Genomic DNA, 27,671 nt, shown 5'->3' with positions numbered 1-27,671 from the left:
AGCACACCTTTGAAATGATTTTATTAACATTTGCGTTCATTGAATGGCTGAAGTATACTCAACAGACAACTTTGCAAGTGATTGGAATCTGTCGCAGGGAATGAGTAGCCTTTATTCGTGTTTGAGTGATCTTCTGTTCATGAGCAGTTATGTGCTCCAAAACTGGATGATCATTGAAAATGTTTTTGATTGTTCTGTTCAGGCATCGGGCACGATGCCTGAGGAGTACTGAGGGGAGTTGAGCTAAGTGCAGCCACACTCTTCAATAATCATGTCTGGAATGTCCTCTTTGATGATCTGACCATCTTCGTCAAAGTATAGCATGGACAGTGTGTTCCTTTTGATCGGAATGCAGCAAGAACTCACAGGGAACTCAGAGTGGAAGCCATTCAGTTTGTGCAGGTTGGTCACAATGCTGTGGAGGGATGCTGCAAAATCAGGTGCTCCAGCTACGTGAGGAGCACAGTTACCTAGGCAATAGTTTGCATTGTAACCATGGGGCATTATGATCCAGTCATCCCAGCCAATGTCACGGAAATTCACAAAGAACGTTTTCCTGCAGCAATAGTTCAACTTCTCCACGCATTCAATTCCTCGCTTCTGTATGTGGGGGATTTTCTTTGAAAGCCTAATCTGAGAGACCAGAAAGGCTTGCTGGGCTTTACTGTAGATATCAAGGAGCATTGAAGCTCCACTAGGATCAGTGCAGCCGCTGCACTCTAGGTCAAAATGTAACCGCTTATGTTCTCGGCCAGAGAAACCCTGGATAGCATAAGTCACTGGGAATGCATGCCAGCTGCTCCGCTTGACAATGAGCTGGTTGTTGCTGATCAGTGTGTGGTTGGCATCTCCTTGTCCTTTCAGAAGTACCTTTAAAGTCACTTTCTGCCTCCTCCTGTAAGAGTTGGGAGGAGAGACCTTGAGGTACAGCCACAGGTTTGCTTGTTGAATGAATGCAAGTGTGTTCTGGGCTGGTTCATTCGAAAGGAGAAAGTTTAGCCTGACTTTGGAAAGGTTTGTATGGACTATGAAAGAAAAGAGACAATCCATTTTAGTCGGCATGTAGAGATGGAGCAAAAAGCAACAAAAGCAAAAATTACAGTTATTGAAAAAAGCATGTTTTTTTAATTTTTGAAATTAAAAGCAATTCTACACACTGATGCGTCTCGGGAACTGTTGCAACCCCAGCTAGCTAGGCAAGCAGAACTTGATTTGAACCTTGTAGATGATGGAGAGGAAATGGCGCACTCCACTCATGGTACTCAATCTTTGTGCTGCAGATCATGGGTCAGAGTAACAGAGCTACCAATCAAACCCTGGGTACAATCAAACTTCTTGAATACTGCTGCGCGCACTCCTAACTTTGGTGGATGATGGCAATGGTTTGAAGGCATTCGGAGATGGATGCTCCCCTCAGAGTATCCGGTCTTTGCCATAAGCGTGTAACCACAACATTGAAATGGCTGTTCAGTGCCAATGCTCAGGGCATTGAGAGTGAAGGACCTGCCAACAGTGGTGTGGGGTTAAAGCTCAAAGGGAGGTGTTTGAACCTTCCCTTGTTTAAAATGGTCATCTTCACTCTTGGGAGGAAGGAGTCATGAAGAAACCAAAATCACTGGGGTGATTTCCTCCAGTCCCTATCAGGAGTGACACTGGAGACAAACGCGAGCAAACTTCATCCTGTTTCATTTCTTTCTGAGTTCACATTTCCATGGGAAATAGAGAGCAGAGAAAGTGTTCCCGCTCTTGTTTATGCTTTCACAACACATGGTGACACAAGGAAGTCAACCCATGGGGTCAAGGTTCTGATCTTTTTGTTCATTCATTCGTGGGACATGGGCATTGCTGGCTGGCCAGCATTTATTGCCCATCCAATAAATCCATCCATGGGCAGTGATATGCTCCTCCTGCCAGATGTAGGAAATTAGGGAGCAATCTTGTCTCCCTGACAACTTTGTCTGCAGGAAGTGTGTCCAACTGCAGCTCCTCACAGACCGCATTGTTCGGTTGGAGCAGCAGATGGACACACTATGGAGCATACGGGGGGCAGAGAGGGTGATAGCCAGTCATTAGGGAGAGGTTGTCACACCACAGGTTCAGTCAGGTAGATGGGTGACTACCAGGAGAGGCAGGCAGGTAGTGCAGGAGTCTCCTGTGGCTATTTCCCTTTCAAACAGGTATATCATTTTGGATACTGTTGAGGGGGAGAGCCTCTCAGGGGGAGATACCAGCAGCAGCCAGACCTGTGGCACCACACCTGGTTCTGCTGTTGAGCAGGGTTGGGCAAAGAGCAAGCGAGCAGTAGTAATAGGGGACTCACTAGTTAGAGGCACGGCCAGGCGTTTCTGTGGCCGCAATCGAGACTGCAGGATGGTGTGTTGCCTCCCTGGTGCCAGGGTCAAGGACGTCTCTGAGCGATTGCAGGACATTCTTAAGGGGGAGGGTGAGCAGCCAGAGGTCGTTGCACATATTGATACCAACGACATAGGTAGGGAAAGGGATGAGGTCCTGAAGAGTGAATATAGAGAGTTAGGCAGAAGGCTAAAGTGTAGGACCTCGAAGGTAGTAATTTCTGGACTACTGCTGGTGCCACGTGCTAATGAGAGTAGAAATAGGAAGATTAGGCTTGGCTTGGGTCACTGTCTGTGTGGAGTTTGCACATTCTCCTCGTGTCTGCGTGGGTTTCCTCCGGGTGCTCTGGTTTCCTCCCACAGTCCAAAGATGTGCGGTTTAGGTTGAATGGTCATGCTAAAAATTGCCCCTTAGAGTCCTGAGATGCGTAGGTTAGAGGGATTAGTGGGTAAATATGTAGGGATATGGGGGTAGGGCCTGGGTGGGATTGTGGTTGGTGCAGTCTCGATGGGCCAAATGGCCTCTTTCTGCATTGTAGGGTTTCTATGATTAGGCAGATGAATGCGTGGCTTGAGAGCTGGTGCAGGGGGCAGGGATTTAGATTTTTGGAACATGGGATCTCTTCTGGGGAAGGGGTGACCTGTTCAAGAGGGACAGGTTACACCTGAACTGAAGGGGGACTAATATCCTGGCGGGGAGATTTGCTAGAGCCACTCAGGAGGGTTTAAGCTAATTTGGCAGGGGGTTGCGACCCAAAGCCAAAGAAGTTAAAGAGAGCACGCTAAGTAGTAAAGGCAGTGTCAGTAATCCTAGGTCAGGTCAAGCAAAAGCAAAGCAGGGAGGAAAGGAAGTCCAGATTAAACTGCATTTATTTCAATGCAAGAGGCCTGACGGGCAAGGCAGATGAACTCAGGGCATGGATGGGTACATGGGACTGGGATATTATAGCAATTACTGAAACATGGCTAAGGGAGGGACAGGACTGACAGCTCAATGTTCCAGGGTACAGATGCTATAGGAAAGATACAACAGGAGGTAAGAGAGGAGGGGGAGTTCCACTTTTGATTAGGGAAAACGTCACGGCCATACTGAGAGGGGATATATCCGAGGGTTCACCCACTGAGTCTGGATGGAAAGAACTGAGAAATAAGAAGGGGGAAATCACTTTGTTGTACTATAGGCCCCCAAATAGTCAGCGGGAAATTGAGGAGCAAATATGTAAGGAGATTACAGATAGCTCCAAGAAAAATAGGGTGGTAATAGTCGGAGATTTTAATTTTCCCAACATTGACTGGGACAGCCATAGTATTAGAGGGTTGGATGGAGAGAAATTTGTTGAGTGTATTCAGGAGGAATTTCTCACTCAGTATGTGGATGGTCCAACTAGAGAGGGGGCAAAACTTGACCTCCTCCTGGGAAATAAGGAAGGGCAGGTGACAGAAGTGTTAGTGAGGGATCACTTTGGGACCAGTGACCATAATTCCATTAGTTTTAAGATAGCTATGGAGAATGATAGGTCTGGCCCAAAAGTTAAAATTCTAAATTGGGGCAAGGCCAATTTTGATGGTATCAGACAGGAACTTTCCAAGGTTAATTGGGGGAGTCTCTTAGCAGGTAAGGGGATCATAGAAACCCTACAGTGCAGAAGGAGGCCATTCGGCCCATCGAGTCTGCACCGACCACAATCCCACCCAGGCCCTACCCCCACATATTTACCCACTAATCCCTCAAACCTACGCATCCCAGGACTCTAAGGGGCAATTTTTAACCTGGCCAATCAACCTAACCCGCACATCTTTGGACTGTCTGGTAAGTGGGAGACTTTCAAAAGTGTGTTAACCAGGGTTCAGGGTAAACACATTCCACTCAGAGTGAAGGGCAAGGCTGGTAGAAGCAGTGAACCCTGGATGACTCGGGATATTGAGGCCCTGGTCAAGAAGAAGAAGGAGGCACATGACATGCATAGGCAGCCTTTACTACTTAACGTGCTCTCTTTAACTTCTGTGTTGTCCTCAACCTCCTCTTCTGTCTCCCTGCTTTGGGTCGCAACCCCCTGCCAAATTAGTTTAAATCCTCCTGAGTGGTTCTAGCAAATCTCCCCGCCAGGATATTAGTCCCCCTTCAGTTCAGGTGTAACCTGTCCCTCTTGAACAGGTCACCCCTTTCCCAGAAGAGATCCCATGATCCAAAAATCTAAATCCCTGCCCCCTGTAGAGTATAGAGGGTGTAGAAGTAGATTTAAGAGAGAAATCAGGAGGGGAAAAAGGGGACACGAGATTGCTTTGGCAGATAAGGCAAAGGAGAATCCAGAGATGCTACAAATACATAAAGGGCAACAGAGTAACTAGGGGGAGAGTAGGGCCTCTTAAGAATCAACAAGGTCATCCATGTGTGGATCCACAAGAGATGGGTGAAATCCTAAATTAATATTCCTCATCAGTATTTACTGTTGAGAAAGGCATGGATGTTAGGGAACTTGGGGAAGTAAATAGTGATGTCTTGAGGAGTGTACATATTACAGAGGTGGTGGTGCTGCAAGTCTTAAAGCGCATCAAGGTAGATAAATCCCCGGGACCTGATGAAGTGTATCCCAGGACGTTGTGGGACGCTAGGGAGGAAATTGCAGGTCCCCTAGCAGAAATATTTGAATTATCGACAGCCACAGGTGAGGTGCCTGAAGATTGGAGAGTGGCAAATGTTGTGCCTTTGTTTAAAAAGGGCTGCAGGGAAAAGCCTGGGAACTACAGACCGGTGAGCCTCACATCTGTAGGGGTAAGTTGTTGGAAGATATTCTGAGAGACAGGAACTACAGGCATTTAGAGAGGCAAAGACAAAGGGACAGTCAGCATGGCTTTGTGAGTGGAAAATCATGTCTCACAAATTTGATTGAGTTTTTTGAAGGGGTAACCAAGAAGGTCGTTGAGGGCAGTGCAGTTGATGTCGTCTGCATGGACTTTAGCAAGGCCTTTGACAAGGTACCACATGATATGTTGCTGCATAAGATTAAATCTCAGGGGATCCAGGGTGAGGTAGCCAATTAGATACAAAATTGGCTTGATGGCAGAAGACAGAGGGCGGTTGTAGAGGGTTGTTTTTCAAACTGGAGACCTGTGACCAGCAGTGTGCCTCAGAGATTGGTGTTGGGTCCACTGTTATTTGTCATTTATATTAATGATTTGGATGAGAATTTAGGAGGCATGGCTAGTAAGTTTGCAGATGACACCAAGATTGGTGGCATAGTGGACAGTGAAGGAGGTTATCGAGGATTGTAACGCGATCTTGATCAATTTGGGCCAGTGGGCTGACGAATGGCAGATGGAGTTTAATTTAGATAAATGCGAGGTGATGCATTTTGGTCGATCGAACCAGGGCAGGACTTAATCAGTTAATAGTAGGGCGTTGGGGAGAGTTATAGAACAAAGAGATCTTGGGGTAAATGTTCCTAGCTCATTGAAAGTGGAGTCACAGGTGGACAGGGTGGTGAAGAAGGCATTCAGCATGCTTGGTTTCATTAGTCAGAACATTGAATACAGGAGTTGGGACGTCTTATTGAAGTTGTACAAGACATTGGTAAGGCCACACTTGGAATACTGTGTACAGTCCTGGTCACCCTATTATAGAAAGGATATTATTAAAATAGAAAGAGTGCAGAAAAGTTTTACTAGAATGCTACCAGGACTTGATGAATTGAGTTGTAAGGAGAGGCTGGATAGACTGGGACTTTTTTCTCTGGAGCATAGGAGGCTGAGGGGTGATCTTAGAGGTCTATAAAATAATGAGGGGCACAGATCAGCCAGATAGTCAATATTTTTTCCCAAAGGTAGGGGAGTCTAAAACTAGAGGGCATAGGTTTAAGGTGCGGGGGGAGAGATACAAAAGGGTCCAGAGGGGCAATTCTTTCACACAGAGAGTGGTGAATGTCTGGAACAAGTTGCCAAAGGTAGTAATAGAGGCGGGTACAATTTTGTCTTTTAAAAAGCAATTAGACAGTTACATGAGTAAGATGGCTATCGAGGGATATGGGCCAAACGCGGGCAATTGCGACTAGCTTAGTCGTTAAAAAAAAAAGGGCGGCATGGACAAGTTGGGCCGAAGGGCTTGTTTCCATGCTGTAAACCTCTATGACATCCCTCGTTGCCGTTGGAGGGCAGTGCAGAGTCAACCACATTGCTGTGGCTCTGGAGTCATATGTAAGCCAGACCGGGTAAGGACGGCAGATTTCCTTCCCTAAAGGACATTAGTGACCCAGATGGGTTTTTCTGACAATGGTTTCATGGTCATCAGTAGATTCTTAATTCCAGACTTTTTTTATTGAATTCAAATTCCACCATCTGCCGTGGTGGGATTCGAACCCCGGTCCCCCAGAACATCAGCTGAGTTTCTGGATTAATAGTCTAGCGATAATACCACTAGGCCATGAAGGTAAAAGCCCCTAGCATTTAACAAGGAAGATAGATACGATGTTGAGACAGAAAGGCATTGTTTCAAGTCCTACTCCACAGGCTTGCGCATAAAATTAAGGCTGACACTTAGGAGGGAGTGCTGCACTGTCAGAGGTGCTATCTTTCGAATGCGATGTGGCTCTATCTGACCTCTCGGATGGACTGAATGGCACAGTTTCACAGCAAAGCTGACAGGTTGCCCATGTGTGCTGTCGAATATTTACACTTTAATCGACATCATGAGGAGATTATCAGCTCATTACCACAATGCTGCTTCCAGGAGCTTGCTTTGCGCAAATTAGCTGCCGCATTGCCCACATTTGATAGTGACTACACTTCAAAAGGATTTCATTGGTTGTAAAGTGCTTTGGAAATTCCAAAAGTTGGGAAAAGTGCGATCTGAATACAAATCGTCTCTTTCTATATGTGGAGAAGTGCTGATTTTGCAGGGGGTTTGATAGGGTAGATGTGGAGAGTTTGCTTCCCCTTGTGGGAGAGTCTAGGACCAGAGGGCATAATCTCAGAGTAAGGGGTCACCCACTGAAGACAGAGATGAGGAGGAATATCTTTTCCGAGAGGAGTGAATCTGTAGAATTCTTTACCACACTGGGTTGTTAAGTATGTTCAAAGCTGAGATAGACACATTTTTCATCAGTAAGGGAATAAAGGGTTATGGGGATAAGGCGGGAAAGTGGAGTTGAGGATGATATCAGATCAGTCATGATCTCATAGAATGGAGGAGCAGATTCGATGGGCTAAATGGTCGACTTCTGTTCCTACATCTTATGATCTTCTGGTATAATTGGTAAACTTCACTTTTGAACGATTGACGCAAACACCTGTGCCTTATATTTCTACAGACCTTAAAAATTTTTCCTCATATCTGCATCAAGATAGGACACACACAAATGTTGCTTTTTTAATAATTCATTCTCAAAATATGAGTGACGCTGGCTAGACCAGTATTTATTGCTCACCCTTAACTGCCCTTGAGAAAGTGGTGGTGAGCCAGAGCAAGACTGGGCATCCATGAGGGGCTGTGGGCCATCAGCAGCAGCAGAATTGTACTCAATCTGTAACCTCATGTCCCAGCATATCCCCCACTTGACCATTACCATCAAGACAGGGGATCAACCCTCGTTCAAAGAGGAGTACAGGAGGGCATGCCAGGAGCAACACCGGGCATACCTAAAAATGAGGTAAGGCTACAACACAGGACTGCTTGCATGACAAACAGCAAGTAATAGAGCTGAGCAATCCCACAACCAATGGATCAGATCTAAGCTCTGCAGTCCTGCCACCTCCAGTCGTAAATGGTGGTGGACAATTAAACAATTAAACTGGAGCAGGAGATTCCACAAATATCCCCATCCTCCCAGCACATCAGTGCAAAAGATAAGGCTGAAGTATTTGCATCAATCTTCAACCAGAGTACCGAGTGTATGATCCATCTCGGCCTCCTCTAGTGGTCCCCAGGGTCAGAGATGTCAGTCTTCAGCCAATGTTCAAAGTAAATGACAAAAAAATTATCATTTTTAATATCTCAATGATGTTTAGCCAGCGTTACACACAGCAGTATCCTGGGTCTGAACGTGGACAGCCTGACACTGAATGGTGAGGGGTTCAATCAAATCATTCTGCAGGCCAGCATGGAATATAGAAGGCAGCTGTGGCTCAAGTGACCAGACACTCATTCTCACATTGGTATTTGAGGGATCCAATCGATTGCCTGATGAGGACCAGAGCTGGTGCATGGATGTCGTGCAGTTTATCCACTAGCGTTGGGTTTCTGAGAGGAATCATAAGGCAAGTCTGAGTATCTTTCAGACAGCAGCCAACCTCTTGCAAGCAAAGTAGAGGAAAAGAGTGTGGGGATAGGAATGTAGAACAAATACAAAATGTATGTGTCAGGAAAACAGCTACAACATTGCATGATGCGTTGTTGTGGGCAAGACAAGTTGCATGTTCACAGCATGGAAGCTTTTCCAAGAAGCGATGAGAAAGAGCCCAGCGGGCACCAGACCAGGGACGTGGAGGAGGCCTACAATATGTGTCAAAGCAAAGCTTTAGCCATCGTCTGATGGATGTGCATGGCGAAAATGATTGTTTCAGAAAACAAGGTCTCAGACATCTGCTTAAAGGAAGCATGGAGAGCACAGTGTGATGATACTGATATCCTTCTGGGAGCAGAGATGGACCCAGACAGAAGGAAGACCAGAGCACCAGAGATCTAAATTGCAATGGGGAACAAGGACTGGAGGTAGCAATCAGAGTGATGCTGAAACTGCTGCAATAGCATCCACCACTATGAGCATATATTGCCAGTAATACTGCCTGTTACAAGTGGAAGAATGACCAACAGACTTGAGGTTGATTGCAACATAGGAATGCACAGGAACATGAAGAAAGCGTTTTCATTTTGCGTGTCCCGCCAAATGTGACAGTACAATTAGAAGAATCAAGCTCATTACTCAAACTGTTAAAAAAGAGCAGTAGTTACTGAATCTCTCAGACATCTTCCAGAAAAGCAAAAGTACTGAATGCCTTCATTAGAATTCACTCTGTAACTCGCTCCTCGTTATCTGTTATACTTTATAAAAATCACCCCGAACCCCTCGATTAGATTCCAGTCTGTAACTCACTCCCGGGTATCTGTTATTCTATATATAAACCATCCCGAACCCCTCGATTAGATTCCAGTCTGTAACTCACTCCCGGGTATCTGTTATTCTATATATAAACCCCCCCGAACCCCTCGATTAGATTCCAGTCTGTAACTCACTCCCGGGTATCTGTTATTCTATATATAAACCATCCCGAACCCCTCGATTAGATTCCAGTCTGTAACTCACTCCCGGGTATCTGTTATTCTATATATACACCACCCCGAACCCCTCGATTAGATTCCAGTCTGTAACTCACTCCCGGGTATCTGTTATTCTATATATAAACCACCCCGAACCCCTCGATTAGATTCCAGTCTGTAACTCACTCCCGGGTATCTGTTATTCTATATATACACCACCCCGAACCCCTCGATTAGATTCCAGTCTGTAACTCACTCCCGGGTATCTGTTATTCTATATATAAACCACCCCGAACCGCTCGATTAGATTCCAGTCTGTAACTCACTCCCGGGTATCTGTTATTCTATATATAAACCACCCCGAACCCCTCGATTGGATTCCAGTCTGTAACTCACTCCCGGGTATCTGTTATTCTATATATAAACCACCCCAAACCCCTCGATTAGATTCCAGTCTGTAACTCACTCCCGGGTATCTGTCATTCTATATATAAACCACCCTGAACACCTCGATTAGATTCCAGTCTGTAACTCACTCCCGGGTACCTGTTATTCTATATATAAACCACCCTGAACACCTCGATTAGATTCCAGTCTGTAACTCACTCCCGGGTATCTGTTATTCTATATATAAACCACCCCGAACCCCTCGATTCGATTTCAGTCTGTAACTCACTCCCGGGTATCTGTTTTTCTCTATATAAACCACCCCGAACCCCTCGATTAGATTCCAGTCTGTAACTCACTCCCGGTATCTGTTATTCTATATATAAACCACTCCGAACCACTCGATTAGATTCTATTCTGTCACTCACTCCGAAGTATCTGTTGTTCCACAAAAAAACACCCCAAACCCCTCAATTAGATTCCAGTCTGTAACTCAATCCGGATATCTGTTGTTCTATATAAATCACCACAAACCCCTCGATTAGATTCCAGTCTGTACCTCACTCCTGGATATCTGTTGTTCGATATATAAACCATCCCGAACCCCTCGATTAGATTCTAGTCTGCAACCCACTCCCAGGTATCTGTTACTCCACATATAAACCACCCTGAACCCCTCGATTAGATTCCAGTCTGTAACTCACTCCCGGGTATCTGTTATTCTATATATAAACCACCACGAACCCCTCGATTAGATTCCAGTCTGTAACTCACTCCCGGGTATCTGTTATTCTATATATAAACCACCCCGAACCCCTCGATTAGATTCCAGTCTGTAACTCACTCCCGGGTATCTGTTATTCTATATATAAACCACCCAGAACCCCTCGATTAGATTCCAGTCTGTAACTCACTCCCGGGTATCTGTTATTCTATATATAAACCACCCCGAACCCCTCGATTAGATTCCAGTCTGTAACTCACTCCCGGGTATCTGTTATTCTATATATAAACCACCCCGAACCCCTCGATTAGATTCCAGTCTGTAACTCACTCCCGGGTATCTGTTATTCTATATATAAACCACCCAGAACCCCTCGATTAGATTCCAGTCTGTAACTCACTCCCGGGTATCTGTTATTCTATATATAAACCCACCGAAACCCCTCGATTAGATTCCAGTCTGTAACTCACTCCCGGGTATCTGTTATTCTATATATAAACCACACCGAACACCTCGATTAGATTCCAGTCTGTAACTCACTCCCGGGTATCTGTTATTCTATATATAAACCACCCAGAACCCCTCGATTAGATTCCAGTCTGTCACTCACTCCCGGGTATCTGTTATTCTATATATAAACAACCCCGAACCCCCCGATTAGATTCCAGTCTGTAACTCACTCCCGGGTATCTGTTATTCTATATATAAACCACACCGAACACCTCGATTAGATTCCAGTCTGTAACTCACTCCCGGGTATCTGTTATTCTATATATAAACCACCCTGAATCCCTCGATTAGCTTCCAGTCTGTAACTCACTCCCAGGTATCTGTTATTATATATATAAACAACCCCGAACCCCCCGATTAGATTCCAGTCTGTAACTCACTCCCGGGTATCTGTTATTCTATATATAAACCATCCCGAACCCCTTGTTTAGATTCCAGTCTGTAACTCACTCTCGTGTATCTGTTATCCTATATATAAACCACCCCGAACCCCTCGATTAGATTCCAGTCTGTAACTCACTCTCGGGTATCTGTTATTCTATATATAAACCACCCTGAATCCCTCGATTAGATTCTAGTCTGTAACTCACTCCCGTGTATCTGTTATTCTATATATAAACCAGCCCGAACCCCTCGATTAGATTCTAGTCTGTAACTCACTCCCGGGTATCTGTTATTCTATATATAAACCACCCCGAACCCCTCGATTAGATTCCAGTCTGTAACTCACTCCCGGGTATCTGTTATTCTATATATAAACCACCCCGAACCCCTCGATTAGATTCCAGTCTGTAACTCACTCCCGGGTATCTGTATCTGTTATTCGATATATGAACCATCCCGAACCTCTCGATTAGATTCCAGTCTGTAACTCACTCCCGGGTATCTATTATTCTATATATAAACACCGCCAAAACCCTCGATTAGATTCCAGTCTGTAACTCACTCCCGGGTATCTGTTATTCTATATATAAACCACCCCGAACCCATCGATTAGATTCCAGTCTGTAACTCACTCCCGGTTATCTGTTATTCTATATATAAACCACCCCGAGCCCCTCGATTAGATTCCAGTCTGTAACTCACTCCCGGGTATCTGTTTTTCTCTATATAAACCACCCCGAACCCCTCGATTAGATTCCAGTCTGTAACTCACTCCCGGTATCTGTTATTCTATATATAAACCACTCCGAACCACTCGATTAGATTCTATTCTGTCACTCACTCCGAAGTATCTGTTGTTCCACAAAAAAACACCCCAAACCCCTCAATTAGATTCCAGTCTGTAACTCAATCCGGATATCTGTTGTTCTATATAAATCACCACAAACCCCTCGATTAGATTCCAGTCTGTACCTCACTCCTGGATATCTGTTGTTCGATATATAAACCATCCCGAACCCCTCGATTAGATTCTAGTCTGCAACCCACTCCCAGGTATCTGTTACTCCACATATAAACCACCCTGAACCCCTCGATTAGATTCCAGTCTGTAACTCACTTGTGGGTATCTGTTATTCTATATATAAACCACCCCGAACACCTCGATTAGATTCCAGTCTGTAACTCACTCCCAGGTATCTGTTATTCTATATATAAACCACCCCAAACCCCTCGATTAGATTCTAGTGTGTAACTCACTCTCAAGTATCTGTTATGCCGCATATAAACCACCCTGAACCCCTCAATTAGATTCCAGTCTGTAACTCATTCCCGGGTATCTGGTATTCTGTATATAACCACCCTGAACCCCTCAATTAGATTCCAGTCTGTAACTCAGACCCGGATATCTGTTATTCGATTTATATAAATCACCCCAAACCCCTCAATTCGATTCCAGTCTGTAACTCACTCTCAGATATGTGTTATTCTACATAAAGACCACCCCGAACATCTTGATTAGATTCTAGTGTGTAACTCACTCCCAAGTATCTGTTATGCCACATATAAACCACGTTGAACCCCTCGATTAGATTCTCGTCTGTAACTCACTCCCAGATATCTGTTATTCTATTTAAAAACCACTCCAAACCCCTCAATTAAATTCCAGTCTGTAACTCTCTCCCGGGTATCTGTTATTCTGTATATAAACCACCCCGAACCCCTCGATTAGATTCCAGTCTGTGACTCACTCCCGGGTCTCTGTTATTCTATATATAAACCACCCCAAACCCCTCGATTAGATTCCAGTCTGTGACTCACTGCTGGATATCTGTTATTCTATATATAAACCACCCTGAACATCTCGATTGGATTCCAGTCTGTACCTCACTGCCGGTTATCTAGTATTCTATATGTAAACCACCCCGAACCCCTCGATTAGATTCCAGTCTGTAACTCACTCCCGGGTATCTGTTGTTCTATGTGTAAACCACCCCGAACCGCTCGATTAGATTCCAGTCTGTAACTCACTCCCGGACATCTGTGATTCTATATATAAACCACCCCAAACCCCTCGATTAGATTCCAGTTTGTAACTCACTCCCGGGTATCTGTTATTCTATATATAAACCACCCTGAATCCCTCGATTAGATTCCAGTCTGTAACTCACTCCCGGGTATCTGTTATTCTATATATAAACCACTCCAAACCCCTCGATTAGATTCCAGTTTGTAACTCACTCCCGGGTATCTGTTATTCTATATATAAACCACCCTGAATCCCTCGATTAGATTCCAGTCTGTAACTCACTCCCGGGTATCTGTTATTCTATATATAAACCACCCCGAACCCCTCGATTAGATTCCAGTCTGTAACTCACTCCCGGGTATCTGTTATTCTGTATATAAACCACCCTGAACCCCTCGATTAGATTCCAGTCTGTAACTCACTCCCGGGTATCTATTATTCTATATATAAACCACCCCGAACCCCTCGATTAGATTCCAGTCTGTAACTCACTCCCGGGTATCTGTTATTCTATATATAAACCACCCTGAATCCCTCGATTAGATTCCAGTCTGTGACTCACTCCCGGGTATCTGTTATTCTATATATAAACCACTCCAAACCCCTCGATTAGATTCCAGTTTGTAACTCACTCCCGGGTATCTGTTATTCTATATATAAACCACCCTGAATCCCTCGATTAGATTCCAGTCTGTAACTCACTCCCGGGTATCTGTTATTCTATATATAAACCACCCCGAACCCCTCGATTAGATTCCAGTCTGTAACTCACTCCCGGGTATCTGTTATTCTATATATAAACCACTCCAAACCCCTCGATTAGATTCCAGTTTGTAACTCACTCCCGGGTATCTGTTATTCTATATATAAACCACCCTGAATCCCTCGATTAGATTCCAGTCTGTAACTCACTCCCGGGTATCTGTTATTCTATATATAAACCACCCCGAACCCCTCGATTAGATTCCAGTCTGTAACTCACTCCCGGGTATCTGTTATTCTGTATATAAACCACCCTGAACCCCTCGATTAGATTCCAGTCTGTAACTCACTCCCGGGTATCTATTATTCTATATATAAACCACCCCGAACCCCTCGATTAGATTCCAGTCTGTAACTCACTCCCGGGTATCTGTTATTCTATATATAAACCCCCCTGAACCCCTCGATTAAATTCCAGTCTGTAACTCACTCCCGGGTATCTGTTATTCTATATATAAACCCCCCTGAACCCCTCGATTAAATTCCAGTCTGTAACTCACTCCCGGGTATCTGTTATTCTATATATAAACCACCCCGGACCCCTCGATTAAATTCCAGTCTGTGACTCACTCCCGGGTATCTGTTATTCTATATATAAACCACCCCGGACCCCTCGATTAGATTCCAGTCTGTGACTCACTCCCGGGTATCTGTTATTCTATATATAAACCACCCCGGACCCCTCGATTAAATTCCAGTCTGTGACTCACTCCCGGGTATCTGTTATTCTATATATAAACCACCCCGGACCCCTCGATTAGATTCCAGTCTGTGACTCACTCCCGGGTATCTGTTATTCTATATATAAACCACCCCGGACCCCTCGATTAGATTCCAGTCTGTAACTCACTCCCGGGTATCTGTTATTCTATATATAAACCACCCTGAACCCCTCGATTAGATTCCAGTCTGCAACTCACTCCCGGGTATCTGTTGTTCTATATATAAACCACTCCGAACCCCTCGATTCGATTCCAGTCTGTAACTCACTCCTGGGTATCTATTATTCTACATATCAACCACCCAAACCTCACGATTAGATTCCAGTCTATAACTCACTTACAGGTATCTGTTATTCTGTATATAAGCCACCCCGATCCCCTCAGGCTACAAGATGAAGATATGTAAAATCATCGGCTCCAAGGCACCCCTCCCTGATGAACTCAATGCATTCAATGCCCTTTTTGAGCAAGAGGTCAGCGACAGCACGCACTCCACCCCAGAGGGCTCAGATGAACCTGTATCTGGGGTCACCATTGCAGATGTCAGAGCAGCCTTCTCAAAGATCAACCCACGGAAAGCGACTGGCCCAGATGGGGTACCCGGACGTGCACTCTGATCCTGTGTGGATCAGCTGGCGGGGGTATTCACAGACATCTTCAACCTCTCTTTACAACAGTCTGAGTCCCTATCTGCTTCAAGAAGACGACCATCATCCCGGTACCAAAGAAAAGCCAGGCAGCGTGCCGGTGGCTCGAATATCCATCATTATGAAGTGCTTCGAAAGGTTTGTCATGGCACGAATCAATTCCAGCCTCCCGGATTGCCTGGGTCCACTAGAGTTCGCCTCCCGCCGCATCAGGTCCACAGCAGACGCCATCTCCCTGGCCGTACACAACTCTGGAACACCTGGATAAGACATCTATGTCAGACTCCTATTTATTGACTATTGCTCAGCCTTCAACACCATTATTCCTATGAAACTCATCTCCAAGCTCCGTGGCCTGGGCCTCGGCACCTCCCTCTGCAACTGGATCCTGAACTTCCTAACCCACAGACCACAATCAGTAAGGATAGGCAACAACACCTCCTCCACGATCATCCTCAACACCGGTGCCCCACAAGGCTGTGTTCTCAGCCCCCAACTATACTCCTATGATTGTGTGGCCAAATTCCCCTCCAACCCGAATTTCAAGTTTGCTGATGACTCCACTGTAGTGGGTCGGATCTCAAACAATGACGAGACAGAGTACAGGAATGAGATAGAGAAGCTCTCCCTCAATGTCAACAAAACGAAGGAGATTGTCATCGACTTCAGGAAGCGTAGTGGAGAACATGCCCCTGTCTACATCAATGGGGACGAAGTAGAAATCGTTGAGAGCTTCAGGTTTTTAGGTGTTCAGATCACCAACACCCTGTCCTGGTCCCCCCATGCTGACACTATAGTTAAGAAAGCCCACCAGCGCCTCTACTTTCTCAGAGGACGAAGGAAATTTGGCATGTCAGCTACGACTCTCACCAACTTTTACAGATGCACCATAGAAAGCATTCTTTCTGGTTGTATCACAGCTTGGTATGGCTCCTGCTCTTCCCAAGACCGCAAGAAAAGGTAGTGAATGTACCCCAATCCATCACGCAAACCAGACTCCCTCCATTGACACTGTCTACACTTCCCGCTGCCTCGGAACAGTAGCCAGCATAATTAAGGACCCCACGCACCCCAGAAATACTTTCTTCCACCTTCTTCTGTCAGGAGAAAGATACAAAAGTCTGAGATCATGTAGCAACCGACTCAAAACTTCTTCCCTGCTGCCATCAGACTTCTGAATGGACCGACCTCGCACAAAGTTCATCTTTCCACTGGAGCAAGCAGAGAGGGAGTGATTGGAGGCAGGAGAGCTGGGGAGAGATTGATTGAATTATTTATTTATTTTAATTAGTCAGTTAGGGTGTGTGTTTTTTTTGGCCTTTCATTTTGTAGTAGTATTTTTCTTAAGTTTAAAGTGAAAACCGGAAGTGGGCTGCTAAAGAGTCTGGGAAGGGTTTTTTAAGCGCGTGAAGTATAACAGGTAGGCTGCAGTATACAGCGGGCAACGTCGGGAGCGGGCAGTGGAGTGAGAGGGAAGCAGAGTGAAAGCTGTCAGGGCTTTGGCTCACAGGGCTTAGGCAGAAAGGGCGAGGCAAGGTAAATTATTTTTATCCAAACCTATATAGGATAAGGGTAACTATGAGTGATAGGCCAGTTCGGTGCTTCCGGTGTGGGATGTGGGAGTTCCTGGCAACACCTAGCCTCCCGGAGGACCACATTTGCGCCAGGTGCGTGGAACTGCAGCTCCTGAGGGACTGCGTCAGGGAACTGGAGCTGCAGATTGCTGACCTTGGTCTAGTCAGGGAGAATGAGAGAATAATTGACATGAGTTATAGGGAACGAGTTACACCGGGGCATCGGGAGGAAGACACGTGGGTCACAGTTAGGAGGAGTAAAGGTCAGAAGGGTAATGTACCAGAGAGTACTCCAGTGGCTGTCTCTCATAATAGGAAGGGCTCGGCGACAGGTGTGAGAGGGGAGGGGAGTGAGCAATTAGTGGAGGGGTCACCTGTGGTTGTCCCACTCCAAAATAAGTATATTGTTTTGGATAGTGTCGGGGAGGATGACTCTCCAGGGGTAAGCCACAGTGACCAGGTCACTGGCACAGAGTCAGGCTCTGTGGCCTGGAAAGGAAAGAGAGGGGTTAGGAGAGCAATAGTGGTGGGGGATGCATCAGTTAGAGGCACGGACAGGCGATTCTGTGGGTGCGAACGGGACACCAGGATGGTAGTCTGCCTACCTGGTGCTGGGATAATGGATGTCACCGAGCGGATAGGAGGCATCTTAAAAGGGGAAGATAAAGAAACGGATGTCATTGTACACATTGGTGCAAATGACGTAGATAGGAAGAGCAGGGGGATCCTACGAGAGCAATTCAGGGAGTTGGGAAATAGACTAAAAAGTAGGGCCTCCAGGGTGGCCATCTCTGGGCTGCTCCCAATGCCTCATGCCAGTGAGGCTAAGAATAGGGAGTTGGTACAATTGAATGCTTGGCTAAAGGACTGGTCCAGGAGGGAGGGCTTCATTTTCCTAGATCAATGGGAAGTTTTCAGGAGAGGATGGCACCTGTACAAGAAGGACGGGTCACAACTAAGTTGGAAGGGCACGAATATCCTGGCTGGGAGTTTTGCTAGTGCAGTTCGGGGAGGTTTAAACTAGTATGGCAGGGGGGTGGGGATCAAAATATTAGGTCTACAAGTGTAGAGGCTAGGGACGAGCTTGGGGCTGGGACAAGGCTGGCAAAGAAGAAGAGCACTCTGGGGGAGGATGGCCTCACTGGGCCTGGAGTGCTTATACTTCAATGCAAGGAGCGTAGCAGGTAAGACAGACGAACTTAGGGCCTTAATGCTCACGAGGAATTTGGATGTGGTTGCGGTGACAGAGACTTGGTTGAAAGAGGGACAGGATTGGCAGCTGAATATTCCGGGGTACAAGTGTTTTAGGCGAGACAGAGGAGGGGCCAAAAGAGGTGGGGGAGTAGCAGTATTAGTTGGAGAGCATATTACAGCGGTGCAGAGGGAGGACAATTCAGAGGGGTCGTGTAACGAGTCACTCTGGGTGGAGCTTAGAAACAGGAAGGGCGCAGTCACTATGTTGGGGGTATACTACAGGCCCCCCAACAGCCCAAGGGAAGTGGAAGAACGGATATGTCAGGAGATACTGGATAGGTGCAGGAAAAATAGGGTTGTTGTCGTGGGAGACTTCAATTTCCCTGGTATAGACTGGAAATCGCTGAGAGCTGGGACTCTGAATGGGGAGGAATTTGTAAAATGCGTACAGGAGGGTTCTTTGGAACAATATGTAGATAGCCCGACTATACTGGACCTAGTACTGGGGAATGAGCCCGGTCAGGTCTTCAAAGTTTCGGTAGGGGAACATGTAGCAAATAGTGACCACAATTCTGTTAGCTTTAGGATAGTGATGGAAAAGGATGAGTGGTGTCCCAAGGGTAAGGTGTTGGATTGGGGCAAGGCTAACTTTAGTGGGATTAGGCAGAAATTGGCAGCTCTTGATTGGGAGAGGCTGTTTGAGGGTAAATCCACATCTGGCATGTGGGAGTCTTTTAAGGAACAGTTGTTAGGGCTGCAAGACAGGCATGTGCCTGTAAAAAAGAAGGATAGGAAGGGTAGGATTCGAGAACCGTGGATAACCAGGGAAATTGAGGGACTGGTCAAAAAGAAAAGAGAGGCGTATGTTAGGTCCAGGCAGCTAAAGACGGAGGGAGCTCTGGAGGAGTACAAAGAAAGTAGGAAAGAACTCAAACGGGGAATTAGAAGGGCAAAAAGGGGTCACGAAATGTCCTTGGCAGACAGGATTAAGGAGAATCCCAAGGCATTTTATTCATACGTTAGGAACAAAAGGGTTGTCAGGGAAAAAAATCGGACCTCTCAGGGACAAAAGTGGGGAATTATGCTTGAAGCCCAAAGAAGTACGGGAGATCCTAAATGAATACTTTGCGTCGGTATTCACAAAGGAGAGGGATGTGTTGACTGGGAGTGTCTCGGAGGGGAGTGTTGAACCGTTGGAGAAAATCTCCATTACAAGGGAGGATGTGTTAGGTTTGTTAGAGAATATAAAGACTGACAAATCCCCCAGGGCCTGATGGAATCTATCCAAGGCTGCTCAGGGAGACGAGAGATGAAATCGCTGGGCCTCTGACGCAAATCTTTGTCTCGTCACTGGACGCAGGTGAGGTCCCAGAGGGTTGGAGGATAGCTAATGTGGTCCCGTTATTTAAGAAGGGTAGGAAGGATAACCCGGGTAATTATAGGCCAGTGAGCTTGACGTCCGTGGTGGGGAAGTTGTTGGAGAAGATTCTTAGAGATAGGATGTATGCGCATTTAGAAAGGAATAAACTCATTAACGATAGTCAGCATGGTTTTGTGAGAGGGAGGTCATGCCTCACTAACCTGGTGGAGCTTTTTGAAGAAGTGACCAGAATGGTTGACGAGGGAAAGGGCCTTGGATGTCGTCTATATGGACTTTAGTAAAGCGTTTGACAAAGTCCCTCATGGTAGGCTGGTGAAAAAGGTTGGATCTCATGGGATAAAGGGGGAGGTGGCTAGATGGGCGGAGAACTGGCTTGGTCACAGAAGACAGAGGGTGGTAGTGGAAGGGTCTTTTTCCGGCTGGAGGCCTGTGACTAGTGGTGTTCCGCAGGGCTCTGTATTGGGACCTCTGCTGTTTGTGATTTATATAAACGATCTGGAAGAAGGTGTAACTGGGGTGATCAGTAAGTTTGCGGACGACACAAAATTGGCAGGACTTGCAGATAGTGAGGAGCATTGTCAGAAGCTACAGAAGGATATAGATAGGCTGGAAATTTGGGCAAAGAAATGGCAGATGGAGTTCAATCCTGATTAATGTGAAGTGATGCATTTTGGTAGAAATAATGTAGGGAGGAGCTATACGATAAATGGCAGAACCATAAAGGGTGTAGATACGCAGAGGGACCTGGGTGTGCAAGTCCACAGATCCTTGAAGGTGACGTCACAGGTGGAGAAGGTGGTGAAGAAGGCATATGGCATGCTTGCCTTTATAGGACTGGGCATAGAGTATAAAAGTTGGGGTCTGATGTTGCAGATGTATAGAACGTTGGTTCGGCCGCATTTGGAATACTGCGTCCAGTTCTGGTCGCCACACTACCAGAAGGACGTGGAGGCTTTGGAGAGAGTACAGAGGAGGTTTACCAGGATGTTGCCTGGTATGGAGGGGCTTAGTTATGAGGAGAGATTGGGTAAACTGGGGTTGTTCTCCCTGGAAAGACGGAGGATGAGGGGAGACTTAGTAGAGGTGTATAAAATTATGAAAGGCATAGATAGGGTGAACGGTGGGAAGCTTTTCCCCAGGTCGGTGGTAACGTTCACAAGGGGTCATAGGTTCAAGGTGAAGGGGGGGAGGTTTAACACAGATATCAGAAGGACATATTTTACACAGAGGGTGGTGGGGGCCTGGAATGCGCTGCCAGGCAAGGTGGTGGAGGTGGACACACTGGGAACGTTTAAGACTTATCTAGATAGCCATATGAACGGAGTGGGAATGGAGGGATATAAAAGAATGGTCTCGTTTGGACCAGGGAGCGGCACGGGCTTGGAGGGCCGAAGGGCCTGTTCCTGTGCTGTATTGTCCTTTGTTCTTTCTCTGAACCCTAGCTAGTACCGTGGCATTAAATTCTGCACTTTCTTCTTTCCTTCTCTATGAATGGTATGCTTTGTCTGTATAGCATGCAAGAAACAATACTTTATACTGTATACTAATACATGTGACAAGAATAAATCAAATCAAGTTCGATTAGATTCCAGTTTATGACTCACTCCCGGGTATCTGTTATTCAAATATATAAACCACCCCGAACCCCTCGATTAGATTCCAGTCTATAACTCACTCCCAGGAATCTGTTATCCTTCATATAAACCACCCTGAACCCCTCGATTAGATTCCAGTCTGCAACTCACTCCCGGGTGTTTGTTATTCCATATATAAACCACCCGAACCCCTCGATTAGATTCCAGTCTGTAGCTCACACCCTGGTATCTGTTATTCTGTATATAAACCACCCTGAACCCCTCGATTAGATTCCAGTCTGTAACTCATTCCCGGGTATCTGTTATTCTATATATAAACCACCCTGAACCCCTCGATTAGATTCCAGTCTGTAACTCACTCCCGGGTATCTGTTATTCTATATATAAACTACACCGAACCCCTCGATTAGATTTCAGTCTGTAACTCATTCCCGGGTATCTGTTCTATATATAAACTACACCGAACCCCTTGATTAGATTCCAGTCTGTAACTCACTCCCGGGTATCTGTTATTCTATATATAAACCACCCCGAACCCCTCGATCAGATTCCAGGCTGTAACTCACTCCCGGATATCTGTTATTTTATATACAAACCACCCTGAACCCCTCGATTAGATTCCAATCTGTAATTCACTCCCAGGTATCTGTTATTCATTATATAAACCACCCCGAACCCCTCGATTAGATTCCGGTCTGTAACTCACTCCCGGGTATCTGTTATTCTATATATAAACCACCCTGAACTCTCGATTAGATTCCAGTCTGTAACTCACTCCCGGGTATCTGTTATTCTATATATAAACCCCCCCCGAACCCCTCGATTAGATTCCAGTCTGTAACTCACTCCCGGGTATCTGTTATTCTATATATAAACCACCGCGAACCCCTCGATCAGATTCCAGGCTGTAACTCACTCCTGGATATCTGTTATTTTATATACAAACCATCCCGATCCCCTCAATTAGATTCCAGTCTGTAACTCACTTGCGGATATCTGTTATTCTGTACATAAACCACCCCGAACCCCTCGATTAGATTCCAGGTTGTAACTCACTCCCGGATATCTGTTATTCTATATATAAACCACCGCGAACCCCTCGATTAGATTCCAGCCTGTAACTCACTCCCGGGTATCTGTTATTCTATATATAAACCACCCTGAACCCCTCGATTAGATTCCAGTCTGTAACTCACTCCCGGGTATCTGTTATTCTATATATAAACCACCCCGAACCCCTTGATTAGATTCCAGTCTGTAACTCACTCCCGGGTATCTGTTATTCTGTATATAAACCACCCCGAACCCCTCGATTAGATTCCAGTCTGTAACTCACTCCCGGGTATCTGTTATTCTATATATAAACCACCCCGAACCCCTTGATTAGATTCCAGTCTCTAACTCATTCGCGGATATCTGTTATTCTATATATAAATCACCAAGCAAATGCAGCCTTAGAAAGGGTCAGTTTAACATAGGGCTGTCTTCTCCTTCTGGTACTGAGTTTTCCCTGTTTCTGGCCCAATCTCTTTCCCTTTCTTACCCTGATGTCTTTTTCCTCTTTACTCCAGTTCCGTTGCTCTGTAGCCTTCACCCCTAAGGCACCGGTACCCTCAGCCCTGTACCCGCACCCAACAGCCTCAGTACCTGCATCCCTCGAGTCCTATCCCAGTTCCCGCAAATTTTCAGCCAGTGACCCTGAATATTTCGTGATTCCCTTCTCTGTACTCAGTGTCCTCACCTCCATACTCCCCTGGGAAGTCAGCTTGCCAGTAGCACCCCTTTTAAAAGCAGTTGTAATTCATGCCGTCATAACGCCACACCAATGTGAGAGGATTTTTGAACATAGTGGAGGGCTGATTTCTGTGAGGAGGCCCGATAATGAGATGCAAATCAATGGAAATGAGGTTCTGAGCATTACATGGTGGGAAACCTGCCCGAGAAAAATGGGAGTGGGAAATCCCAGCCTACATCCTGGAGATGATGAAGGAGCCATTCAGACTTGGAGACTGCTTCAGTTAATGGGGTCCTGGGGAGAGAGCCGAGGGTGCTGCTTGGAGGAGGAAACAGTCACAGTCAGAGGGGGCAGTCTGGAATCTAATTGAGGGGTTTGGGGTGGTTTCTATATAGAATATGCAGTGGGGTGGCAGGTCCAGGGTGAGGGTTCCATTGGGTGGGTCACTGGGGGAGACAAGACAGGTGGCTTGGATAATGGGAGGTGGCAGGGTCAGGTGGGCAAGGGGACAGTAACAGGTGTCGACTCTGAGGGGAGGGAGGTCATGTGGAGGTGGATGGTGGGAGGGTCCAGGGTGACGGAGGGCAGAGGAATAGTGATATTGGATGGGACTGTGATGATGGGGCATTTGGGGGATAGGAGGGGGAGGAATGAGTCTGGAAGGTGACCTGCACCATTTTCTAAACTGTCCTCACCATGCAGTTAGTCAGTCAGTCAGTCAGTCAGATCCCTCGAGTTGGGAGGAGGGTCTTTTCAGGGCTGGTGGGGTTGAAGATTAGCGAGGGGCTGATTGAAGGGACACCCTGATAATGGTGAGGCTCCACTGTGTTCTCCTCTCTGTGCTGAAGAGCACATTGCAGCAGCTTTGTTCCTGACTCAATGACTTACAGCACGAAGTTCCCAGCAAAGTGTGGAGCTGCCCTTTATTCTGTGACATTTACCATTGACTGCAGTATGAAGGAGAGGGAGAGGAGGGAGGGAGGGAGAGAGAGTTGGAAGGAAGAGGGGAAGAGAGAGAAGGGGATGTGAATGCCTCCAAGTGGTACGGTTGGTGGAGGGCAGCAAACTCCTGTCTCCAAATCGCCATCCTGCCAGGTGAATGGTGATGGCTGACAAGGAATCATGTGGTTTCTATGTTGCCATGACAATGGTCTCTCTCGAGGGCGGAGGAGATGAGTGGGAAAGTGTCCCCATGAGGCTTCATGTACATGGCTCTCATCACCCTGGTCAAAGAGCAATGTCTCCATGCACAGTGATATACGAGCATTAGGAACAGCCATCTCTGCTTTTCCAGGATGTCCTTTACCTGGGAGGGATGGAGTGGGAATGCCACGTCTCGATGGAGATCAGGAAAAGGACTTAACACTGGCCTGCTGGCTTTGATATGGAGGGAAACCTCACTAAATTTATTACTTCAATGTGTTCACACATCCACTGAGGTGTTGACGATGCGGTTGCAGGTAACCCATAAGACCATAAGACATAGGAGTGGAATTAGGCCACTCGGCCCATTGAGTCTGCTCCGCCATTCAATCATGGCTGATGTTTTTCTCATCCCCATTCTCCTGCCTTTTCCCCATAACCCCTGATCCCCTTATTAATCAAGAACCTATCTATCTCTGTCTTAAAGACACTCAATGACCCGGCTTCCACAGCCTTCTGCAGCAAAGAGTTCCACAGATTCACCACTCTCTGGCTGAAGAAATTCCTCCTCATTTCTCTTTTGAAGGAGCGTCCCTTTCGCCTGAGGTTGTGCCCTCTGGTTCTAGTTTTTCCTACTAGTGGAAACATCCTCTCCACGTCCACTCTATCCAGGCCACGCAGTATCCTGTAAGTTTCAATAAGATCCCCCCTCATCCTTCTAAACTCCAACGAGTACAGACCCAGACTCTTCAACCATTCCTCATACGACAAGCTCTTCATTCCAGGGATCATTCTTGTGAACCTCCTCTGGACCCTTTCCAAGGCCAGCACATCCTTCCTTAGATACGGATCCCAGAACTGCTCACAATACTCCAAATGGGGTCTGACCAGAGCCTTATACAGCCTCAGAAGTACATCCCTGCTCTTGTATTCTAGCCCTCTCGACATGAATGCTAACATTGCATTTGCCTTCCTAACTGCCGACTGAACCTGCACGTTAACCTTAAGAGAATCTTAAGGTTAATGTGCCTCAGTAATGGCTCCAATCCAGATGAGGAGAAGGAAGGCCCACCACAGCTTTACACAGGGTCAGGAGGGGCATGGGTCTGAGCAGCAAGAGGCAGTGGGACCTTCAGAAGATCAGTGGGCTGGCTGACAAGGTCCACTGTAACATTGAGTATTAGCCTGAGCATAGGTGTGACACCTGTGCTGCTCTTATCTAGAGATGAGTGAGAGAGACAAGGCTGGAGGTGTCCTCATACGTCCTGGACTGTGATTGCTTGCACCAGCCAGCAGTGGCTGCGAGGAATCTGGAGGAGTAATGCGGGGTGATTATCTGTCTGGGTTCCCTTTAAATATGGCGCCAGGGCCTCCGACCCCATGAGGTAATGATGGGGTAGGTGACTTCCTCCCTGCCCCGCCAGGTGATTCGCTGAGCTCCTAGCAGATGCACAATTAATGAGCTGAAAAGTGGAAGATGGTGCCTGTTCACCCACCCCGTTGCCCAGTGGGAATCACATGGACTTTCCCTCCCACCACGGAGTCTCCAGAATAGAAAACTTGTCGGGGCGGCACGATGGCACAGTGGTTAGCACCGATGTCTCTCAGTGCCAGGGACCCGGGTTCAATTCCTGGCTTGGGTCACTCTCTGTGTGAAGTCTGCACATTCTCCCCGTGTCTGCGTGGGTTTCCTCCGGGTGCTCCGGTTTCCTCCCACAGTCTGAAAGACGTGCTGGTTAGGTGCATTGGCCATGCTAAATTCTCCCTCAGTGTACCCGAACAGGAGTATGGCGACTAGGGGAATTTCACAGTAACTTCATTGCAGTGTTAATGTAAGCCTACTTGTGACATGAATAAATTTTAAAACTTGTGACAATAATGAATAAACTTTAACTTCAGAGTGGGGGTATCAAAGTGATGAAAACTATTCTTTTGATTTGTGAAGGATAAGAAGAAACTGCGAGGGTTAAAGTCAACTTCATCAGGGGCACAAAAAGGGGTCAGATCATATCTGCCGCCTATTCTAATCCACCAAATTTATAGGATAAATAGGTAACATGATATTACTGGGACTAACCTGAATGTGCAAAGGTGATGATTTCATAACTTTTATCTTTCACTCCCTGGTTGTGTGCAAACTTCTGCATGTTTCCTCCAGTGTCCAGTGAGCTGACCTCCATCAGATTGTCTATGTGAAATTTCCTCAGGATGGACACTTGACTTTTCCTGAGAGTTTCATTGGGGGCTTCTGGCCTTGCCTTCATGTGCATTTGTTTCAGGATGTAGCTCTTCATCCACTTGAGGACTTTGTCATCTGTTGCTGCCTCAGAGCCGGAGAAGTTGCAGAAAGTACAAGCTGTGTCCTCAGATTGCGTGAGAGTCAGAGTCCGTAACCAAAAGAAGCAGCAGAAGCTCAGAATCATTCTTTCCTTCATCGTGGTGAAGGTGTTTCCCTTTGCAGGAGCCCGACAGAAACCAGCAGCAGTTTCTAAGAAAACCTCACGGGCCTCTTTATATCAGGTCTTCTGTTAGACTCGCTTGACGCATCTCCTTGCCCAGGAAAAACAACTGGCGTTGGCACAGACCTCCGATCATTTCAGATTAAACTATTGACTTGTGCAGAAAGATCAGGAAAATACCGTGTGTGCCAAACCATTACACTATCGAATTGAGGCAGGATGAGGGGTCAAAGGGAGGATTGTGTGACTGCATGGCTCCCTTGTCATTTTCATCAAATCAGGTGACAGGAAGGGCAAAAGCTCTAAAGGCCAAAATGAGGTAATATCCAAGCCCTGCTTTTCTCATGCTGCAAAATGTTGGCATTTACGTTTGATTTTCATTCTTTACAAGTGGCAAAATAGGGTTTGAAACGAGAATGAGCCTTGCCACCACTCCCTACAAAACCACTGATGATATTTTATTTGCCTTTGTTGACATTTGAACCTTGATGAATGTTTCCTTTCCTGTTAAGGCACATTGTTGGCCGTTGAATTCTAAACTTTTCCAGGTTTGTAAACATTGGGCAATGGTCCTTTCACAGACCATGGAATTCGTAACAAGAAACTCAACTACACATGAGGCTAAACAAAAAGTCTCTGTAAAGGTCTCAACACTCCTCCTCTATCTCAGTGGGACAATGTGTCGCTCACTGTGGTCAAGCAGTCTCAGAATGTCTCCACATCCTTCTGGGATCTGTATGAGTTAGCTTATCTCAGCTGCTGCATTGGCAAAGGTGGCGTTTCAAATTGGCCACTGCATCCCTGAGCTAATGAAAGGGAGAAATCCGA

General features: G+C 46.3%; 1 protein-coding gene across 1 annotated transcript; it reads right to left on the bottom strand.

Annotated features, from left to right (window-relative positions):
• LOC144481981 (inhibin beta B chain-like) lies at positions 1-27,215 on the bottom strand. Its single transcript, XM_078201209.1, has 2 exons — positions 26,462-27,215; positions 1-1,025 (listed from the first exon to the last, which is right to left on the bottom strand). Exons 1-2 carry the CDS (start codon positions 26,817-26,819, stop codon positions 244-246), a joined length of 1,140 nt encoding a protein of 379 aa, XP_078057335.1. The 5' UTR covers positions 26,820-27,215; the 3' UTR covers positions 1-243.
• Between the last annotated feature and the right edge of the window lie 456 nt (positions 27,216-27,671).

This window comes from Mustelus asterias, chromosome X, assembly GCF_964213995.1.
Source record: "Mustelus asterias chromosome X, sMusAst1.hap1.1, whole genome shotgun sequence".
Taxonomy (NCBI): Eukaryota; Metazoa; Chordata; class Chondrichthyes; order Carcharhiniformes; family Triakidae; genus Mustelus; species Mustelus asterias.
The sequence above is the reverse complement of the archived record's forward strand: the minus strand, read 5'-3'. Positions and strand labels throughout refer to the sequence as shown.

What these genes read in the sequence shown, in the direction of transcription:
- LOC144481981 (XM_078201209.1), bottom strand. Translation starts at nt 26,819, where the DNA reads ATGAAGGAAAGAATGATTCTGAGCTTCTGCTGCTTCTTTTGGTTACGG. An exon ending in CATCACCTTTGCACATTCAG is followed by an intron (nt 1,026 to 26,461) that starts GTTAGTCCCAGT and finishes TTTCTTTCATAG; the next exon opens with TCCATACAAACCTTTCCAAA.